Below are 17,392 nucleotides of genomic sequence, written 5' to 3'. Positions count from 1 at the left end.
GAGCAACCTGAGGGTGAGTAGTTTTCATTTTTTGGTGAACTATCACGTTAAGAAATTCCCGGGATGTCAAATGAAAAGACCATATAGAAACATAGCAGTGTGTGTGAAAACCATGTCAATAGGTGAACTGCTTTAAAGAGGATCAACCAGAGGTCAACACAGGATTTCTTTCATATATGCAGTACTGTAGAGATGATGCTGAAGTCCTGCACTGACACCTTCTGGTGGAACATTGTAAAACACAGCTATAGCGTAACAGTGGTTTAAAGGTCCAGTGTGTCATTTTTTTGGAGGATCTTTTGAGAGTGTGAATGCAATATAATACACATAACACACACACAAGGAGGTGTATTAAGACCTTACATAATGAAGCCTAGTGTTTTTATTACCTTAAAATTAGCTGTTTCTATACACTGTGGGTCCCCTTACATGCAATTCACCATGTTGTGTCGGCCTCTGTTGTACATAAGGGAGGGGAAGGGTTGGATTAACCCTTGTTTGCAATTTTTTTATTTTGTATTAATTTTTTTATTTTTTATTCAAAGAAATCTTTGAAAGTAACAATATTATTCAGATCACACAATAGAGCACACAAAGAGGAAGAGAAAAAAAGGATTAATAAATAATAAAGAAGAAATACAAATAAATAAATACAGAAAACAACAGCAAATATTTCTCCTCTTTCCTATGGACACATTCTAAATCCACAAAAAAACAATATATATATATATTTAAAAAAATAAAAAAGAGCATCCATAAAAATAGATGGGATATTAAGTTGAAAAAAGCTTTAAAACTTTAAATTTTTTTGATTGTTTACAAGCAATAAAGATTTTTCTAAGTTCTCCAATTCTAACAAAAATAAATAGCAGTTAAGTGCAGATTTTACAAACTTTTGTTTATGAATATAATATTTGCCCTTGATTGCAAGAGACTCTGTGCACACAGGGTGATGACGTACTTCCGCTAAAATCTCAGCCGGCTAAGCAACTTCCGCTATCGTAGGGCTGCTATTTTTAAAAGGAATGTTTACGAAGAAAATCTAACACAACTAGAAGTAGCACATGCTGGCCATGATGGCTTACTCTTCATCAATATTTACTTATTATTATAAGTAATACATACTTATTATTTTACATTATGTTTTCAAGACTCTATTTGACGGATTAGTGTAAATCTGGTTTACTTCAGTATAATGTTTTTAAATTGTTTTAAACTCAGCTATGAATCCGCTGATGATAGCAGCCAGGCTGTGAGGCAGATGACCGAGCGCTCGATCGGCAGGCGCAGGCGCATGCGCAGGCTGTTTAGCGGATGCCAGAGCGGGTGAGGATGGCTTGAGGTTGATCATCATGGCTCTCTCTCGAGGTTTGAGATGCTGTCAGAGGATTTTCTCCTGGATTCCCGTCATCATCATCTCATGTGTCGTGCTCTGGTCTTATTACGCGTATGTCTTTGAGCTGTGTGTTGGTAAGTGTTTACCTTCACGTTGGCTATGACGGAATCAGGCCAATGGTTGTAGCTCGACTGTCATAATAAGGAAGTGTCAGGAATCCACCCGCTTTATGTCGGTGTTTGATATTTATGAACAGTGATGTAGATCAAGAGAGGACTATGTTCTGATTCTGAATCCGGACTCGATCTGTCCACATACACAGACACAGTCTAAACTCTCCTTCTAGTGAACTGAAACTGCTGTCTAGTTAGGGAACACAGTTAGTTTTCAGACACAAGCTGTGTGTGTGTTTCTCATATTGATCTCATTTGCATTTCAGTGACTCTAAGCAATAATCTGGAGAGAGGTAAGTGTTCTCACATTTAACTTCACTACGTCATCACATATCAGTGCCAGTCGAGCCTAGCAGTACATCGTGTTAGTGTTTCTTTCTTTATGTCATTCAAACCTCTTATTCATTGTAAGATTATATCCTTGCATATCCGCAACATGAATCTGTAGTCGTCATGATAATATACTGTATGTCATCTTCTCTGCAGTGACCTATCTGTTGATATTCCATGTGTGCTTTATAATGTTCTGGTGGACCTATTGGAAGGCCATCTTCACACCACCCTCCAGACCATCGAAAAAGGTTTGTGTCACACTCGCATGTGTATTATGTAAGGGATAATCCACAGCTAGCCGTACGTTAAAGGGTTTTAATGCACGGCGTGAGGAGGTGTTTCTGCGCTTCAGTTTCAGTTATCGTACACGGATAAAGAAAGATACGAGCTGGAGGAGAGGCCAGATGTGCAGAAGCAGATTCTTGCCGATATCGCTAAGAAGCTTCCTATTTTCACACGCGCGCAGTCAGGAGGTACACCTTCACCTTTACTATCGTGAAATACCAAGTGCTTTCTCAGATTCTCAGTATTCACCAGATGATTTTCCTGAAAACTGTATGCTTGTGTTTAAGTGACCTGGCACAAAAATGACATCCAGCAACAGCTTTAAGGTTGTTTAAGGTGCTTTTGAACAGTAGTCTCGCACTCCTAAATCAGCTGCCTTATCTCCATGTCTTCAGCTATCAGGTTCTGCGATCGCTGTCAGGTGTTAAAGCCCGACCGCTGTCACCACTGCTCCGTCTGTGAAACGTAAGTCGGCCTGATAGCAGATCTCAGTCCTAAAACACTACCTGGGGTCTCATTTATAAACGTTGCGTAGGCACAAAACGGTGCTGGAAACGTGCGTACGCCACTTTCCATGTAAAGGTTGTGATTTATTAAAAGCAAACTTGTAAGAACTTAACCCTGTAAGTAAACTCTGACCCATGTGTACGCACATTTTGGAGACAAGGGGCGACAGTTAGTGAACTCAAGTTAGATTGCAGAAAGTAAGTGTGATAAAACGGATTCGTTATAAGCATCACTCTCATGTAATTTTACCCTAAAGATCAACATGAAATCTGCAGAATCATTTTCGCTTGTATTGAGTGATATTTGTTTCATGTACCTTCTTGTGAAATCCAACTCAAATATTAAATACAAATTAAATCTAAATATTTTTGTAATAATAATAATTATGACAGTTATTAATTTGGAAATTTCCGTGAATCTCATGTTGTGATTTCGTTACGGAGATGAAGGATGGGATCGGGTGCTTACATCATTTCTGTTATTTTTCTATGGCATCCGATAGCGGTTGGGGGGCGGTATATGACACTGATTCACTTACGCATTCTTGCAGGTGATCTGTGATGTATAAAGCGAATATTGCTTACAGGAATATTATTTTTGACTTTTGACACTTTCAGTAAGGACCCTATGCACAGCTTTATAAATGAGACCCTGGACTTTATGTCATTCAAGTTAAACCACGTGACCTGATTGTGCTCCTGTGTTCTGTAGATGTGTTTTGAAAATGGATCATCATTGTCCATGGTAAACCACCAGTTTGTTATGAATTAATCTCATTATGTTTCGGTCCATTTGAAATGTCGGCGTTGTGACGTGTGAATTTCTTGTTTCTTCAGGGTCAACAATTGTGTCGGCTTCTCCAACTACAAGTTCTTCTTGCTTTTCTTGTCTTACTCGATGCTGTACTGTGTGTTCATAGCATCCACAGTGTTTCAGTACTTCATCAAGTTCTGGGTGGTGAGTGTCAGCACGTATAGTAGTTTGCTCTCGAAACTGAACTCCTTAGTGACATCGTAAAAAACTGAAAGGACCTTAAAACGGATGTGCTTTCATAACATTAATGAACCTGAATGCCACATTCATTCTTTACAGGAATTGTTCACACAAAAGTAACTATTTACTCGCCCAATGTCCGCACCTTCCTTTCCTTAGTTGAACACAAAACCAATAACTTTTTATTAAAATGTCATTGTGTTGTTATCTTCTTACATCAACATGTGTGAGAGAAAACCGTTCATATTTTGAGCTTCAGCCAAATCACTGGGATGTCTGCTGTCACAGCAGCACTGTGACCTAAAGGCTGTTTAAACATATGGACAAAATATACAGCATCTCACAGAAGTGACACCGCTCACATCTTTCCATGGGACAACACTGAAGAAATGACACTTTGCTACACTTTGCTAAATACTGACACTTTGAGCCCAATCTGTACATTTTCACTTAGGGGTGTACACACTTTTGTTGCCAGCGGTTTAGACATTAATGGCTGTGTGTTGAGTTATTTGAGGGGAAAGCAAACTTACACTGTTATTCAAGCCTTACACTCACTACTTTACACTGTAGCAAAGTGTCATTAAAATAATGATTTAATAAAACAATATATCAACAAGATACAATCAAATATTGACTAAAATGTGAGGGTTTGACTCACTTCTGTGAGATACTGTATTTATAAACATAGTTCTCTTTCAATAAAACATCAACAAAGTTAAGGTTGACACGCTGCGTGTTCTGGCATCATTTCTAACATGTTTGTTTCTGTTTGTTAGGGAGATCTTCCCAACGCATCGGCCAAATTCCACGTGCTGTTTCTGTTGTTCGTGGCTCTCATGTTTTTTGTCAGTCTCATGTTTCTGTTTGGTTACCACTGTTGGCTGGTGGCTAAAAACAGATCCACGTTGGGTGAGGAAGCCTTTATTTCACTTCTCATATCATAATCGAAAATCAATTCCAATTTGGAATCAAATCCTTGAAATTAAAATTCCTCTTATCAATTCTTGTGTGCATATTTTCAGAAATGCGCATGTGTTAACTTGTGATCTGCTGACAGGGGCGCAACCGCACATTTTCAGAGAGATCAGTTCCCCCCCCATCGTCCACCCCGATATAGAAAGCTCACAACAAATAAAAATCCGTAGACAGGTTGTATATTACCTTTGGATTAGTTTTGGTTATATTTAAATCACGTGAAGGTGACAATCCGATTTGCATCTATAAAAGAAGCATAAAGGTTTACTTTTACAGAAACACTGTAACACATGCACAATTCTGAACACTTCTGAAAACTTTGAGTAAAAATTAGTAAAAGTACATCAAGTTTATGCTCAGACATACACAATAAATTAGTGCTGCAACTAATGATTATTTGGATAATTGAATAATCGGACTATAATAATTTCAATGATTTTATAATAAAACACCAAATAAGGGTATTATTGTATTCTTTGAAAAGAGAGTTTCACTTATATAATCTATCATTTTGAAATTTAATACCTTTAACAGAAAAGCTCGCCCAGTTTTGATCAATACTGAATACTACTTAAACTTCTTTAATTGTCCCAAATATAAATAACCATCGAGTTGTAGTCCATTAGAGATGTGCTGGTGAGGAAATGTTCTTCGGGAATAATAAACGTGTGACATGATAAACTCGCATTGTGTAACACAAATAAACAAAAAGTCTTTGTTTTTTCCCCACTTACTTTAGAACGAATGCTTAGTTTGTGGTTCATTAATATTTAATGAGAACACAATAATAAAATAGCCTATGTTACACAAACTTTATAATTAAACCTTTATTGAAAAACAAAATAAGAAGGATAACATGCACAAATAAATAAAAGATCTATGGATTTTCCCCTCACTTTAGAACATCTTTAGTTTGTGGTTCATATTTGAACAAAGTATAACAAAGACAAACTTACTTACATTGCATAAAGAAATTATATATTTTTTATGAACAAACATTCTTTTGCTCTCTTGTCTCTGTCATCCTGTCAATCATTGCGGTGTTTCTCCTGTTGCTCTGTGCTGCGCGCATCAGCTCAGATGTGGAAGACGCACGCATCTGATGTTTAATGAACAGCCCGACCACTATATGTGTGACATTGGGAGACTTAACAGCTTTAACATCCTACTCAGACCCCCGAATGTAATTATAAAGCTCATTCACAAACATAGATTTATTTGACAAGCAACAGAGATATGTGAAGGAGAACTGATATTAACTTTTAATATATCATATATAATGATATGAACTACATCTCAGGCAATGTTAAATCATTTGAAGATTGACAGAGATGAAATGCCAATCCATATTTGGTGGATTCATATCTAGACACTTGTCACATGTCTTACTCACTACGCCACAGAAGATGCTTGGAAACATAGATGTGCAAAAGACATTTAAATGGCCCCTAAGTGATACGTACACAGCATGTTTTGTACACGGTATGGTACTACAACAATCGGTGCTTTACTGCAAACTTTCGGGTTTTCACCCCTCTTAGCCCACCCATAGCGCCACCCCTGACAGGAACCACATATTTTGGTAATAGAAATTTTAATAAATCAGACAAAACAGGGTTGCTATGTGTGTATATTAGGGGTGTGAAGAGACATGAGATTGGGTTTACCAGAACAAGACAAGATTTTTTTGACCTTTTTAAAGAAATCCACAATGATGAAATATATAGAGAAAAAAGTATTTTATTCACCTTAACACAAAATGCACAAAATGTAGGAATGATAAAAACAACTTTTACTTATGAAACAAATTAAACATATATTGTAATGAATAATTTATGCATTAATAAACAATATGTAAAAAATATTGTCACAAACTCAACTGATAGGCAGAAATTGCACAAAAAAATGCTTTGTTTTCTTAACAGGTGCATCTTTTAGTAAAAAGCGCTGTGGCTGTTTTCTCTATAGACCGGAATCTTATGCGAGTGAAAATATATGTATGATGCTATGTCACTATTGCTTTATATCTTCTGATTATGTGTCTGCTACGTGTCTAACCAAGTTTACAGAAGTCTCCAACTAAGCATGTAGCTTGTCAAACAGACACAGAGATGTACGTCACAGGGCACACTGATCTCTTCTGGAACTGTTATCCAATCATAGCAGTGGGCGTTAACTTGCAAGTCTACAATGTGACCCGCCCATAAAAACTGAGCAAAAATATATATTTTAAAAGTATAAGATAACATAGATATAAACAAAATCTTAATACAGTATGTAAATATAATCATTTTTATTAAATGTTATATTATTGGGTTTCGGTAGTGACAGTATTTGGGGAGAGGAAGAATTTTCCAAAACTTTCTGAAATTACAATATGAATATTAACTGCACAACTACTCGAAATGACACAACTACTGTACCTTTGATACATAAACACATTTTTTGCTCATCTATGTTAGACTAATGTTACTGTGCCATGTTCTGAATTGTGTTGACCAGAGGCGTTTTCGGCACCGGTGTTTCAGAACGGCCCTGAAAGGAACGGCTTTAATCTTGGGCTCAGCAGAAACCTCCGGCAGGTGTTTGGGGAAAATAAAAAGCTCTGGTTTGTGCCAGTGTTCACAAGGTGAGCTTGTTTCCAAACGTCAGCTGTTCCATACATTCAGATGAGATGCGTAAAGTACAGCTACGGCACTACATATTCACACGGGGAATTAAAGACAGAACATGATATTTCTACTGTATTTGAATGGAGAAAAGAATCAAATATGTCTTTAACATTAGCTCACTGGATTCAAAACTTTATTAGTATTATTAGTACAGTACATGTCAAGCTTAGATAATATATATGGCACATACACTCACTTTGTTAAATTCTTCATGTGTTGTTAAATGCACATTATAGTGAAGGCGATGGGCATTATTTCCCCACGAGGACCCTGCGTGAATCTGAAAACCCTTTACTAGCCAATGAGGAGAAATGGACTGAGGACGGTGGATCAGACGAGGAGAACGCAGGTGAGCTGCACATTTATAATCGTGTGTTATAGACGGGGTCTGTGTGAAGGGTGTGCGCACGTGCATGAGAACGTCAGTTGCACACATGAATATGCAGACGAAGAGCTGAACGCATCGGTTTGTTTGTCTTGCATGAATTTTCCGACCGTTGCCTTTAAAAGCATCAGTGTAGTTATTTACAAGGTCCATTGTTGAGGTTTGCTGTTATTTTTCTTATCTGACATTGAAATGAAAGCTCGACTGTGGAGGACTTTTAGAAGGAGAGACAGTGTGTGTCTAATTCATTGGCTTTATTAAACAGTGACATTTTTTGTCTACTTTTTTTGTATAGTACACTAAGGAACATAATACCTGAGACATACAGATTTAAATTGTAATTCACTTCATTAACAAGAATAGAAAAAAGTTGACAGCATATAGAAATGTACATCATGAGTTTAAGTAATAAATCAAATTGCTTTATCGTCACACATCATGTACATAAGTGTAGTGATGGTGAAAAGTCTTTTGTGGACAAGACTCATGTACACACTTTACACATTATACATATATATATATAATAATATTCAATACACACATACAACAATCGTGTAATGTTCATGTAAGTGTATTCAAGCGCTGTGTTAGATTTCTGTTGGCGTTTGACACAAACGGCTCACTGCCTCATTCTAATGGATTTTGACGCACTGTGATGTTTTGTTCAGTGTTAAACAGATCGTGAAATGTTTGTTTCAGAGGATGAAAATCTCTCGTCGTCAGTTACCATCACCGACGAATCTTAATCTCTGGAGCGGCTGTGTGTTTGGTGAGTATTGATGTTGATACAACCATCACTATGACCGATAACTCTAAATATGACTTATATGAGTTATATCCAGAGACCAGAATATCATCAAGCATAGCAATCACTGAGAACACCTCATGTAACCAGATGAAAACATCTCTGTAAAATGTAGTTTAACCTCTGATAATGTCATGTGTTTGTTTTGTATTTCACTAGTGTGACACATGACTTCATCCAGAATGCACCAGTGTGATGACTGCATTCCAGCTCCGCATCATTCCAGAACAGCATTTGTATATAGACGACAGCGAGCATTTGTCTCTTATATGTTAACATTCTTCACAATGAGTTATATTTCATATTTCTGACGAGGAACATGAACACCACAAGACAGCTGATGTTGTTGACCTGTCGGACAGTGTTTTATAACCTGACACGTACCGCTCACGAGATGAACAGTCGGAGGGGTTGCACAGAGCTTTTGTTGCTGTGTTTTAGATCACACAATGGAGTGAACTTCATGAATAACATGTCTGGATCATATCTCAGGCCAAAATCTAAAGAAAGACCAAAGTGAATTTTGTTTGTGGCCTTTGCTTTAATGATGAAAACATCTAACCTTCATTTCTTAGTACAGTAACGCAAATAAATACATTAATGAAATTCAATAAATATTATTATGTTGTGAAGTTGACATTTACGTACTTTTATCCAAATGTAATATATTCAATTGTAGACTATTTTTATATCATGCTGAGTGTTTGTCATGCTAGTTTTATTTGATTTCAGCATTTCTTTTACAATGAATGTTTTTACTTCTTTTGATTTTGGGTCCTGGACATTATTGGTGTGATTCATCCAATGGTACAGAGATAGAAACACAGCTGCACAGCTCTCTTCAGGTTTTTATTTATTTACACAGTTTGTTTATTGAGTTGAGACGAAATCCTGGACATCTTTTCCACCGAATTTGCCCGACAATTTTATGAAGCTTTTTTATTTTAAATCGCTCAATAGAGTCTGGAGTGATTTCTTTTCTTTGTGTTCTGATGCAATATAAACATATTTTCTTACCTTTCTCTGTATATAATGGAGTTTACTGCGAGCAGTATTGAACACCAGAAATGTTTCACGACGACATTGACATATCATAAAACTCATAATCACAAACAATAAGCGTGTTTTCCTCTGGTGTAACAGGACTAAGAGTTGTGACACAGATATGGGATATCATTGCATTCTGAGAGCATCCCTTTGTTTGAAAGTTATTGTATTTATGTATATGGTTATTGTTTCTGAGAATCCTGGTTAGCCAATGCTTACTTGTTTATTTACACTGACCCTAGTCGGGGAGACTTTATTTGATTGTTTCCTACTGTCTGCCAAACTTTTTTTAACTCCATATTCACTACAGTCATTACATGCCATCTCCCAGTGATACAAAATATGTATTGTTTTACAATCATAAATATCAAAAACTTTTCTTTTTTGATGATCTGTACATTTATTTCTGCATGTGCACTTTTATTTAAATGGAGGCTCAGAAACGAGTGGGGTCCTGATGCAAAAGTGCCCTCATTGGACCTGCTGTTAGATGCTGGAACTGGATCCTATGATGGCCACAGTTAACACATTTCAAACTAATTCAATATCTTTAATTATAAATTGGGAAATTCCTCTCCACATTAACCTTTGTCCTGGAAGTGTATGTTGGCAAAAGGAAGATGCATAAAGAAGTAAGGCATATGTCTTTTATCATTTTAAATCAACAATTTAAAATGGCATAAATCATTATAAAATGTTTTGAATGTGAAGCCCACTTAATGTCATTAATATCATACAAAACTGTGTAGTTACGATATACAACAATTATATTTACGGCAAAATTCAGTAAAACAGGAAATATAAAACTTAACAGAATTACATTATTGACATGGTGGCAGGACAGAGCCTCGGTGACAAACATAAGTTTCTGTTAGGATCTGTATTCATTTGACCATCTTCCAACTTATTTATTTAACAGTATTTAGCCCTCTAGTGCAACCAGCAGTCCAAAGTTTCACGTACATTTTTGCCCATAACTTCTGAACCGTACGCCGTAGAACCAAAATAATTGTTTTTCACGAATTACTTCATTTTGAATTTCTAGACTTCTAGAGCTTTTGGCCGATTTTTATGAAATGATTAATTTTGCGTATCAACACGAATATTGGTAAGTTTCATCACAAGCCAGACCTGAGGTAACATGCTGCATTTTAGGCGCAGTGCCCCAGTGGTCCGAAGTTACGAAAATGGAAATGTTTTTGATTTTTACTTCCAAACGGTTTGTATAAAAGTCAAAAAGTTAGATGCAGGGTGTAATGCAGAGTCGAACGATAAGCAGTTTTCCAATGTCGGCCATTTTGGCCATCGGCCATATTGAATAATGTAGCAAAATGGTGTAATTTAAAACTGCTACGCACCGGTTGACTATGTCTCCCACAGGTAAGTAAAAACTTTAACCATAGTATGTGCGCCCCAACTGCTATAAATGTTACTGTTTCCAAATATATAGAGACTATATGTGTCCCCCGAATAATACTACAAAGTAAAAATTTTGGCAAAAGTCAGAGAAAAAATCTGATCGTGATTAAACCTGAAGACAATGTAATAAACAACCAAAACCAATTCATAAAGTTCGGCCTACTTAATATTAGATCACTAAATTCAAAGGCAGTTATTGTAAATGAAATGATCACGGACAACAGTTTTGATATTCTCTGTCTTACCGAGACCTGGCTTAAACCAAATGATTATTTCGGCCTAAATGAGTGTACCCCACCAAGTTACTGTTATTTGCATGAGCCACGTCCGGTTGGTCGGGGTGGCGGCGTCGCTACAATCTTTAGAAACTTTCTTACTGTATCTCAGAGAACAGAGCATAAATTAAAATAATTTGAAGTGCTTGCGTTGAACATAATTATTCCTAACAAAAGTAAAAAACCATTTGCTTTCTTTTACATTGGCTACGGTGTATAGACCCCCTGGTCCCTATACTGAATTTCTGAAAGAATTTTGTGGACTTCCTATCGGACCTATTGGTTAACGTTGATAAAATACTAATTGTCGGAGATTTTAATATCCACGTAGATAGCGCTAACGATGCATTAGCACTGGCGTTTACAGAACTACTACAATCTTTTGGGGTAATACAACACATTAAAGGACCAACTCATCGATTTAATCATACACTAGACCTGATTATATCTCACGGAGCCGATCTAACCAATATAGATATTATGCCTCAAAGCGACGATGTCACCGATCACTATCTTATAACGGGTACTTTGCGCACGTCTGGAATCAGCCCTTTAACTCGTTATCGACAGGGTAGAACAATCACCCCTGCTACTAAAGATAGCTTCGCAAAGAGCTTGCCAGATCTGACTCCTTTAATAACCAGACCAATAAATAAAGAATCGCTCGATGACATGACCAGGAAATTGGGCACTATTTTCTCTAATACATTAGAAGCTGTTGCACCTACGAAGTCAAAAAAGATTAATGAGAAAAATATTGCACCATGGTACAATAGCTCCACTCGCGCCCTTAAAAGAGAAACTCGCAAATCTCAATGAATAAAATCGCAATTAGAAGTCTTTAAAATGGCATGGAAAGAGAGTGCAAATTGTTATAAAAAGGCACTAAAAGCAGCAAAGGCAGAGCACCTTCGTAACCTCATAGAAACCAACAAAAACAATCCAAGGTTTCTATTTAGCACAGTCGCTAAATTAACAAATAAACAGACACCACCTGACCTGGCTATTCCGCCGCACCTTGGTAGCAATGAATTCATGAAATTTTTTACAGAGAAAATCAAAAACATTCGTGACAAAATTGTAAAAACTCAACCTCCAAATCTGTCCTATGAATTAGCACCAACCATCGCTCCAAAACAAAGGCTCCAGCGTTTTTCACCTATAAAACAGGAAGATTTAATTCAACTTATCGCAACTTCTAAACCTACAACTTGCTTATTAGACCCCATACCAACTAAACTATTAAAAGAGTTACTACCTGCTGCAATTGAGCCCATTTATAACATTATTAACTCGTCAATTAATCTAGGCCATGTCCCAGGACCCTTTAAGATGGCCGTCATTAAGCCTCTAATCAAGAAACCAAACTTAGATCCAAATGAACTAGGAAACTATAGACCGATTTCAAATCTCCCATACCTGTCTAAAATACTAGAAAAAGTAGTGTGCACTCAGTTGTGCTCTTTCTTACAAAATAACAACATACACGAATAATTTCAGTCAGGCTTTAGATCTCATCATAGCACTGAAACTGCGCTCGTTAAAATTACAAACGACCTGCTTATAGCATCAGATAAAGGTCACATCTCACTCTTGGTCCTGCTTGACATTAGTGCTGCGTTTGATACCGTAGACCATAACATTCTGACCATAACATTCACGGTTCTGGGACCCGTTCTGTTCTCCATATACATGCTTCCCCTTGGAAACATTATTAAAAAACATGGAATTAGCTTCCATTGCTATGCAGATGATACTCAGCTATATATCTCATCAAGACCAGATGATTCCTCCCAGCTATCCAAATTGGCAGAGTGCATTAAAGATATACAACATTGGATGACCTGTAATTTCCTTCTTTTAAATTCTAATAAAACAGAAATATTACTTATCGGACCAAAGACACGCAAACCAAATATTTCTGATTATAAACTGCAAGTTGAAGGATGTACTGTTACTCCAACAAATACAGTAAAAGATCTAGGCGTTATATTAGACAGCAACCTGTCATTTCAAAATCACATCTCAAATGTCACAAAAACAGCCTTTTTCCACCTAAGAAATGTTGCCAAGTGACAAAATATTCTGTGTGTTGCTGACGCGGAGAAGCTTATTCATGCATTTATGACCTCAAGACTTGACTACTGTAATGCGCTACTTAGTGGTTGTCCTGCATCATCAATAAACAAACTACAGTTAGTTCAGAACACAGCTGCCAGAGTTCTAACCAGGACCAGAAAATATGATCACATAACCCCAATGTTATCAACCCTTCACTGGCTACCCATTAAGTATCGTATTGACTTTAAAGTTCTTTTAATCACTTATAAAGCCTTAAAGGGTTTAGCCCCTACCTACCTAACAGAGCTTCTATCATACTACAACCCATCACGCTCTCTAAGATCTCAAAACTCTTTTGATAACACCTCGAATAACTAAATCACCAAAGGGGGTCGAGCTTTCTCATACGTAGCACCTAAACTCTGGATTAACCTTCCTGATATTATTCCAGGATCAGACACACTCGCCCAATTTAAATCTAGATTAAAAACGCATATTTTCAGCCAAGCATTGACTTAAAGCAAATATGCTAAATAAACCACCAGGAGATGCTGACATTAGATATTATTTACTAGAATAATTGGATTTATTATATAAAACACCATGTAGTGTGTTTTACCCTTTCTTGGGTTTTTTGTTTTTCCCCTGTAAAGCTGCTTTGGAACAATGCAAATTGTGAAAAGCGCTATATAAATAAAATTGAATTGAATTAATTTAAGAACGTATTAGCGTATCGTTACCATTCCAGCATCTAAGGCTATATTCATGGCGAAAACTAGTCAATCCAAACACAAGTTGGGGGGACAATTTGAAATATTCAATAAACTTAACCTGCATGTCTTTGGTAGAGCACCCGGAGTAAACCTACACTGACACAGGGAGAACATGCAAACTCCACACAGAAAAGCTTTCTGTCCCAGCCGGGGCTCGAACTGGGAACATTTATGCTGTGAGGCAACAGTGCTTACCACCAAACCAAAAGAACAAATAATCATCTTGTTAAATTATGTTAAATTTAGAGTTGTGTCCAGTTTTTGTCTTGAATACTTGAAACGTTTATAAAAAGTTGCTAGATTTTACTAACATAACGCATTACTGATTGCACGATAGAACCGCAACATACACAACTGTTAAAAAGTCTCCGGAATGCAATCAGGAACCAGTGGAAGCACAACGTGCTCCGAGCCTCCGACCAACGCATTATCCGCCCGGACAGAGGCAGACATCCACGGAATGCGATCTCGAAGATTGGGTTCATCACCCTTCGGAGGGAGTGTCAAGTCAGCTTTATTTATATAGCGCTTTTTACAATTTTCATTGTTACAAAGCAGCTGTACAAGAAAACATTGACTATAAGCGAAACATATAAGGTTATGCAGGTCAAAACACAGGTCATATCAGAAACACTTTAAATTTCTATATGCAGTGTTCATTAAGTAACACTATAAAATTCTAGCAGCCCCCCCGGCCAGCAAACAGTGCAAAACAGTATGAAAACGGTGGCGATGAACCCAAAACTCCATTGGAGTTGTCCTACTGTCCTAGTGTCATAGATGAGTAAATAATACTAAGAAGAGGATCTATAATTATCTCTTTCAGTAGATTTGTAGGTATAGGATCTAGCATGCATGTAGTTGATTTAGATGATCTAATGATTTTAGATCGTGGTGATCTTGGGTAAGAAATAACCGCAATTTCTCCTCAGGGGCGCTGTAGTTAGTCGTTTGTTCAGCGGGTTTCACTTCTGGTTGCATAGTTATAATTTTTTCTCTAATATCTTGAATTTTATTTGTGAAATAGTTCATAAATTCATCACTGCTATGCTGGTATACAGAATCAGAAGTCGCTGACGATTTATTTTTAGTTAATTTAGCCACTTTGGTAAATTAGCAAAAAGCTCCCATTTTAATGAATGAATCTGATTACACTTTACATCATAACGTCTCGGTTACGTATGTAACCTCCGTTCCCTGATGGAGGGAACGAGACGTTGTGTCGACAGAATGGGGTTTGACTTGAGAACCTACCTTCTGTGAAAATTGGCGAATGAAATTTGCATGCCGGACTCCGCCCCCGGATATCCGGGTATAAAAGGGAGCCGGCGTGCCGCATTCTTTCACCTTTTGTGCTGAGGAGCCTGAGGATCTTGCCCCGACTGCTGCAGCGGGCGGCCAGCGTTGTGGCATGAAGGACACAACATCTCGTTCCCTCCATCAGGGAACGGAGGTTACATACATAACCGAGACGTTCCCTTTCTGTCGGTCTCTCGACGTTGTGTCGACAGAATGGGGTTCCTCGGAAAACGCCACAGCGCTGTGCCGCGTCACAATTCCTCGCGAAGCGACGCTGACTGGCCTGGGCGTGTCAGACGTGAGCGCTTAGCATGAATTGCAACCTTCCAGCGGAAGGGAAGGAGTCCAGAGCTTTCAAAAAAGATGGGAGCCCCTTCCACCAGCCGTCACGGACGGCGGCCTAGTTCTCTTAACAGCGAGAAGCCGCCCGGCACCGTAAGGCCACTGGGAAGCGTCATTCCCCCCTGAGGGAACGCGCTACGGAGACCACTTCCTACCGCAGGGAGGAGCTTTAGTGGAGATTCACACACGGTCTCACCGGATAGGGGAGAGCACGTGGGAGACATGCAGACACGAGATGGTGTCGCGAGCAGGTCAAGTACACCTGGGAGAGGTCATGGGCCATCGATTGAGAGCCATTCATGAGAAGACAACAGACGGAACCGCCCCGTGGGGGGGTTACTACGTGTGGAGCACTAGGCCTTGTTTGAGTCACTGCTAGAGCTCAGAAACAGGCCAAGGGAGGCAGGGCTGCTCCGCCGAGCCCGCCGCCGCGGAGTGCTTAGTGATGGATGGAATGCCTACTCTTCGCCCACGTGGGGGGAAGAGGGGAGGCTGGATAGCACCACGTCTCACCTATGGAGGAGTGCTATCGCAGGCGTACGCCCACCGGCTGCCGGACTTACCTGGCGGTGCTTCGTAAGACTCTGGCAGATACCGGTTCCACGCGGAGGCTGTAGAACCTCGCGAAGGTGCTGGGCGTAGCCCAACCCGCAGCTCTACATATGTCTGCCAGAGGGGCGCCCTGCGCCAGTGCCCACGAGGAGGCCACACCCCTGGTGGAGTGTGCCCTCACTGCAAGCGGGCACGGGAGATCCTGCGATCGGTAAGCCATAGTGAAGGCTTACATATATAAATGCTAAAACTCTCCAGTTTTAGCATTTATATAGTGTATTTCTTGCTCATCTCGGGTCTGTTCGTCCAGAACAGCTGTGCATTTACATCGTACACCGGCAGGAGCTTTTGGATATCAGTTTACGCATGTCCGGAAGTTGTATCAGCAACATTTTACTCGTCCATGAGATCGTCAGAACATCCGATGCTACGCACCCTACACGGCCGGGCGGAAATGCTTGTCGGCGGCGTCGAGATCGTAAACAAAGGCGGGGGAAGCGCGGAGGGCTAAGAGCTAGGCTAAAGCTAACACCACACCGGCTCTCTTTACTCAGCATTTTCCTTGCTAATGTTCGATCATTAGTGAACAAAATGGACGAGATTAGACTCCGCATCACCAACAGCAAAAGACTTTTGAACTGCAATGTCATAATCTTCACGGAAACATGGCTACAGAGCGGTATACCGGACAACGCTATTGAGTTAGCGGGCTACAACACACACCGGGCGGATAGAACGGCAGAGGAATCCGGTAAGACAAGAGGAGGTGGATTGTGCATTTACATCAACAAAGCTTGGTGCACGAACTCTGTTATTGTCGGGAGACACTGCTCGGCTAACCTTGAGTTTCTCATGGTTAAATGTAGACCGTTTTATCTGCCACGGGAATTCACTTCCACCATTATAACGGCAGCTTATATTTCACCGGATGCTGATGCCAAGCTTGCTATGAAAGAACTTCATGCAGCCATCAGTAAACAACAGACTGCTCACCCGGAAGCTGCATTTATTGTTGTGGGAGATTTTAATCACTCAAACTTGAAGACAGTGCTCCCTAAATTTCATCAGCATGTTTCCTGCCACACAAGAGGAAACAAAACTTTGGACCATGTCTACACAAACATGGCTGAAGCTTACGCCGCGACCCCCCTCCCCCA

The 17,392-nt window shown here is 39.0% G+C and overlaps 1 protein-coding gene across 1 annotated transcript; it reads left to right on the top strand.

Moving 5' to 3' along the window:
* Positions 1–995: 995 nt before the first annotated feature.
* zdhhc15b (zDHHC palmitoyltransferase 15b) lies at positions 996–10,216 on the top strand. The gene is made up of 13 exons (XM_079479703.1): positions 996–1,114; positions 1,222–1,470; positions 1,776–1,802; positions 1,996–2,090; positions 2,195–2,315; positions 2,523–2,592; positions 3,346–3,378; positions 3,471–3,591; positions 4,407–4,539; positions 7,108–7,234; positions 7,514–7,626; positions 8,362–8,431; positions 8,627–10,216. Exons 2-12 carry the CDS (start codon positions 1,353–1,355, stop codon positions 8,406–8,408), a joined length of 1,005 nt encoding a protein of 334 aa, XP_079335829.1. The 5' UTR covers positions 996–1,114; positions 1,222–1,352; the 3' UTR covers positions 8,409–8,431; positions 8,627–10,216.
* The last annotated feature ends 7,176 nt before the right edge of the window (positions 10,217–17,392 follow it).

Source organism: Barbatula barbatula (assembly GCF_947034865.1).
Source record: "Barbatula barbatula genome assembly, chromosome: 18".
NCBI lineage: Eukaryota > Metazoa > Chordata > Actinopteri > Cypriniformes > Nemacheilidae > Barbatula > Barbatula barbatula.
Note: the sequence above shows the minus strand (reverse complement) of the source record. Positions and strands in the feature narration are given on the sequence as shown.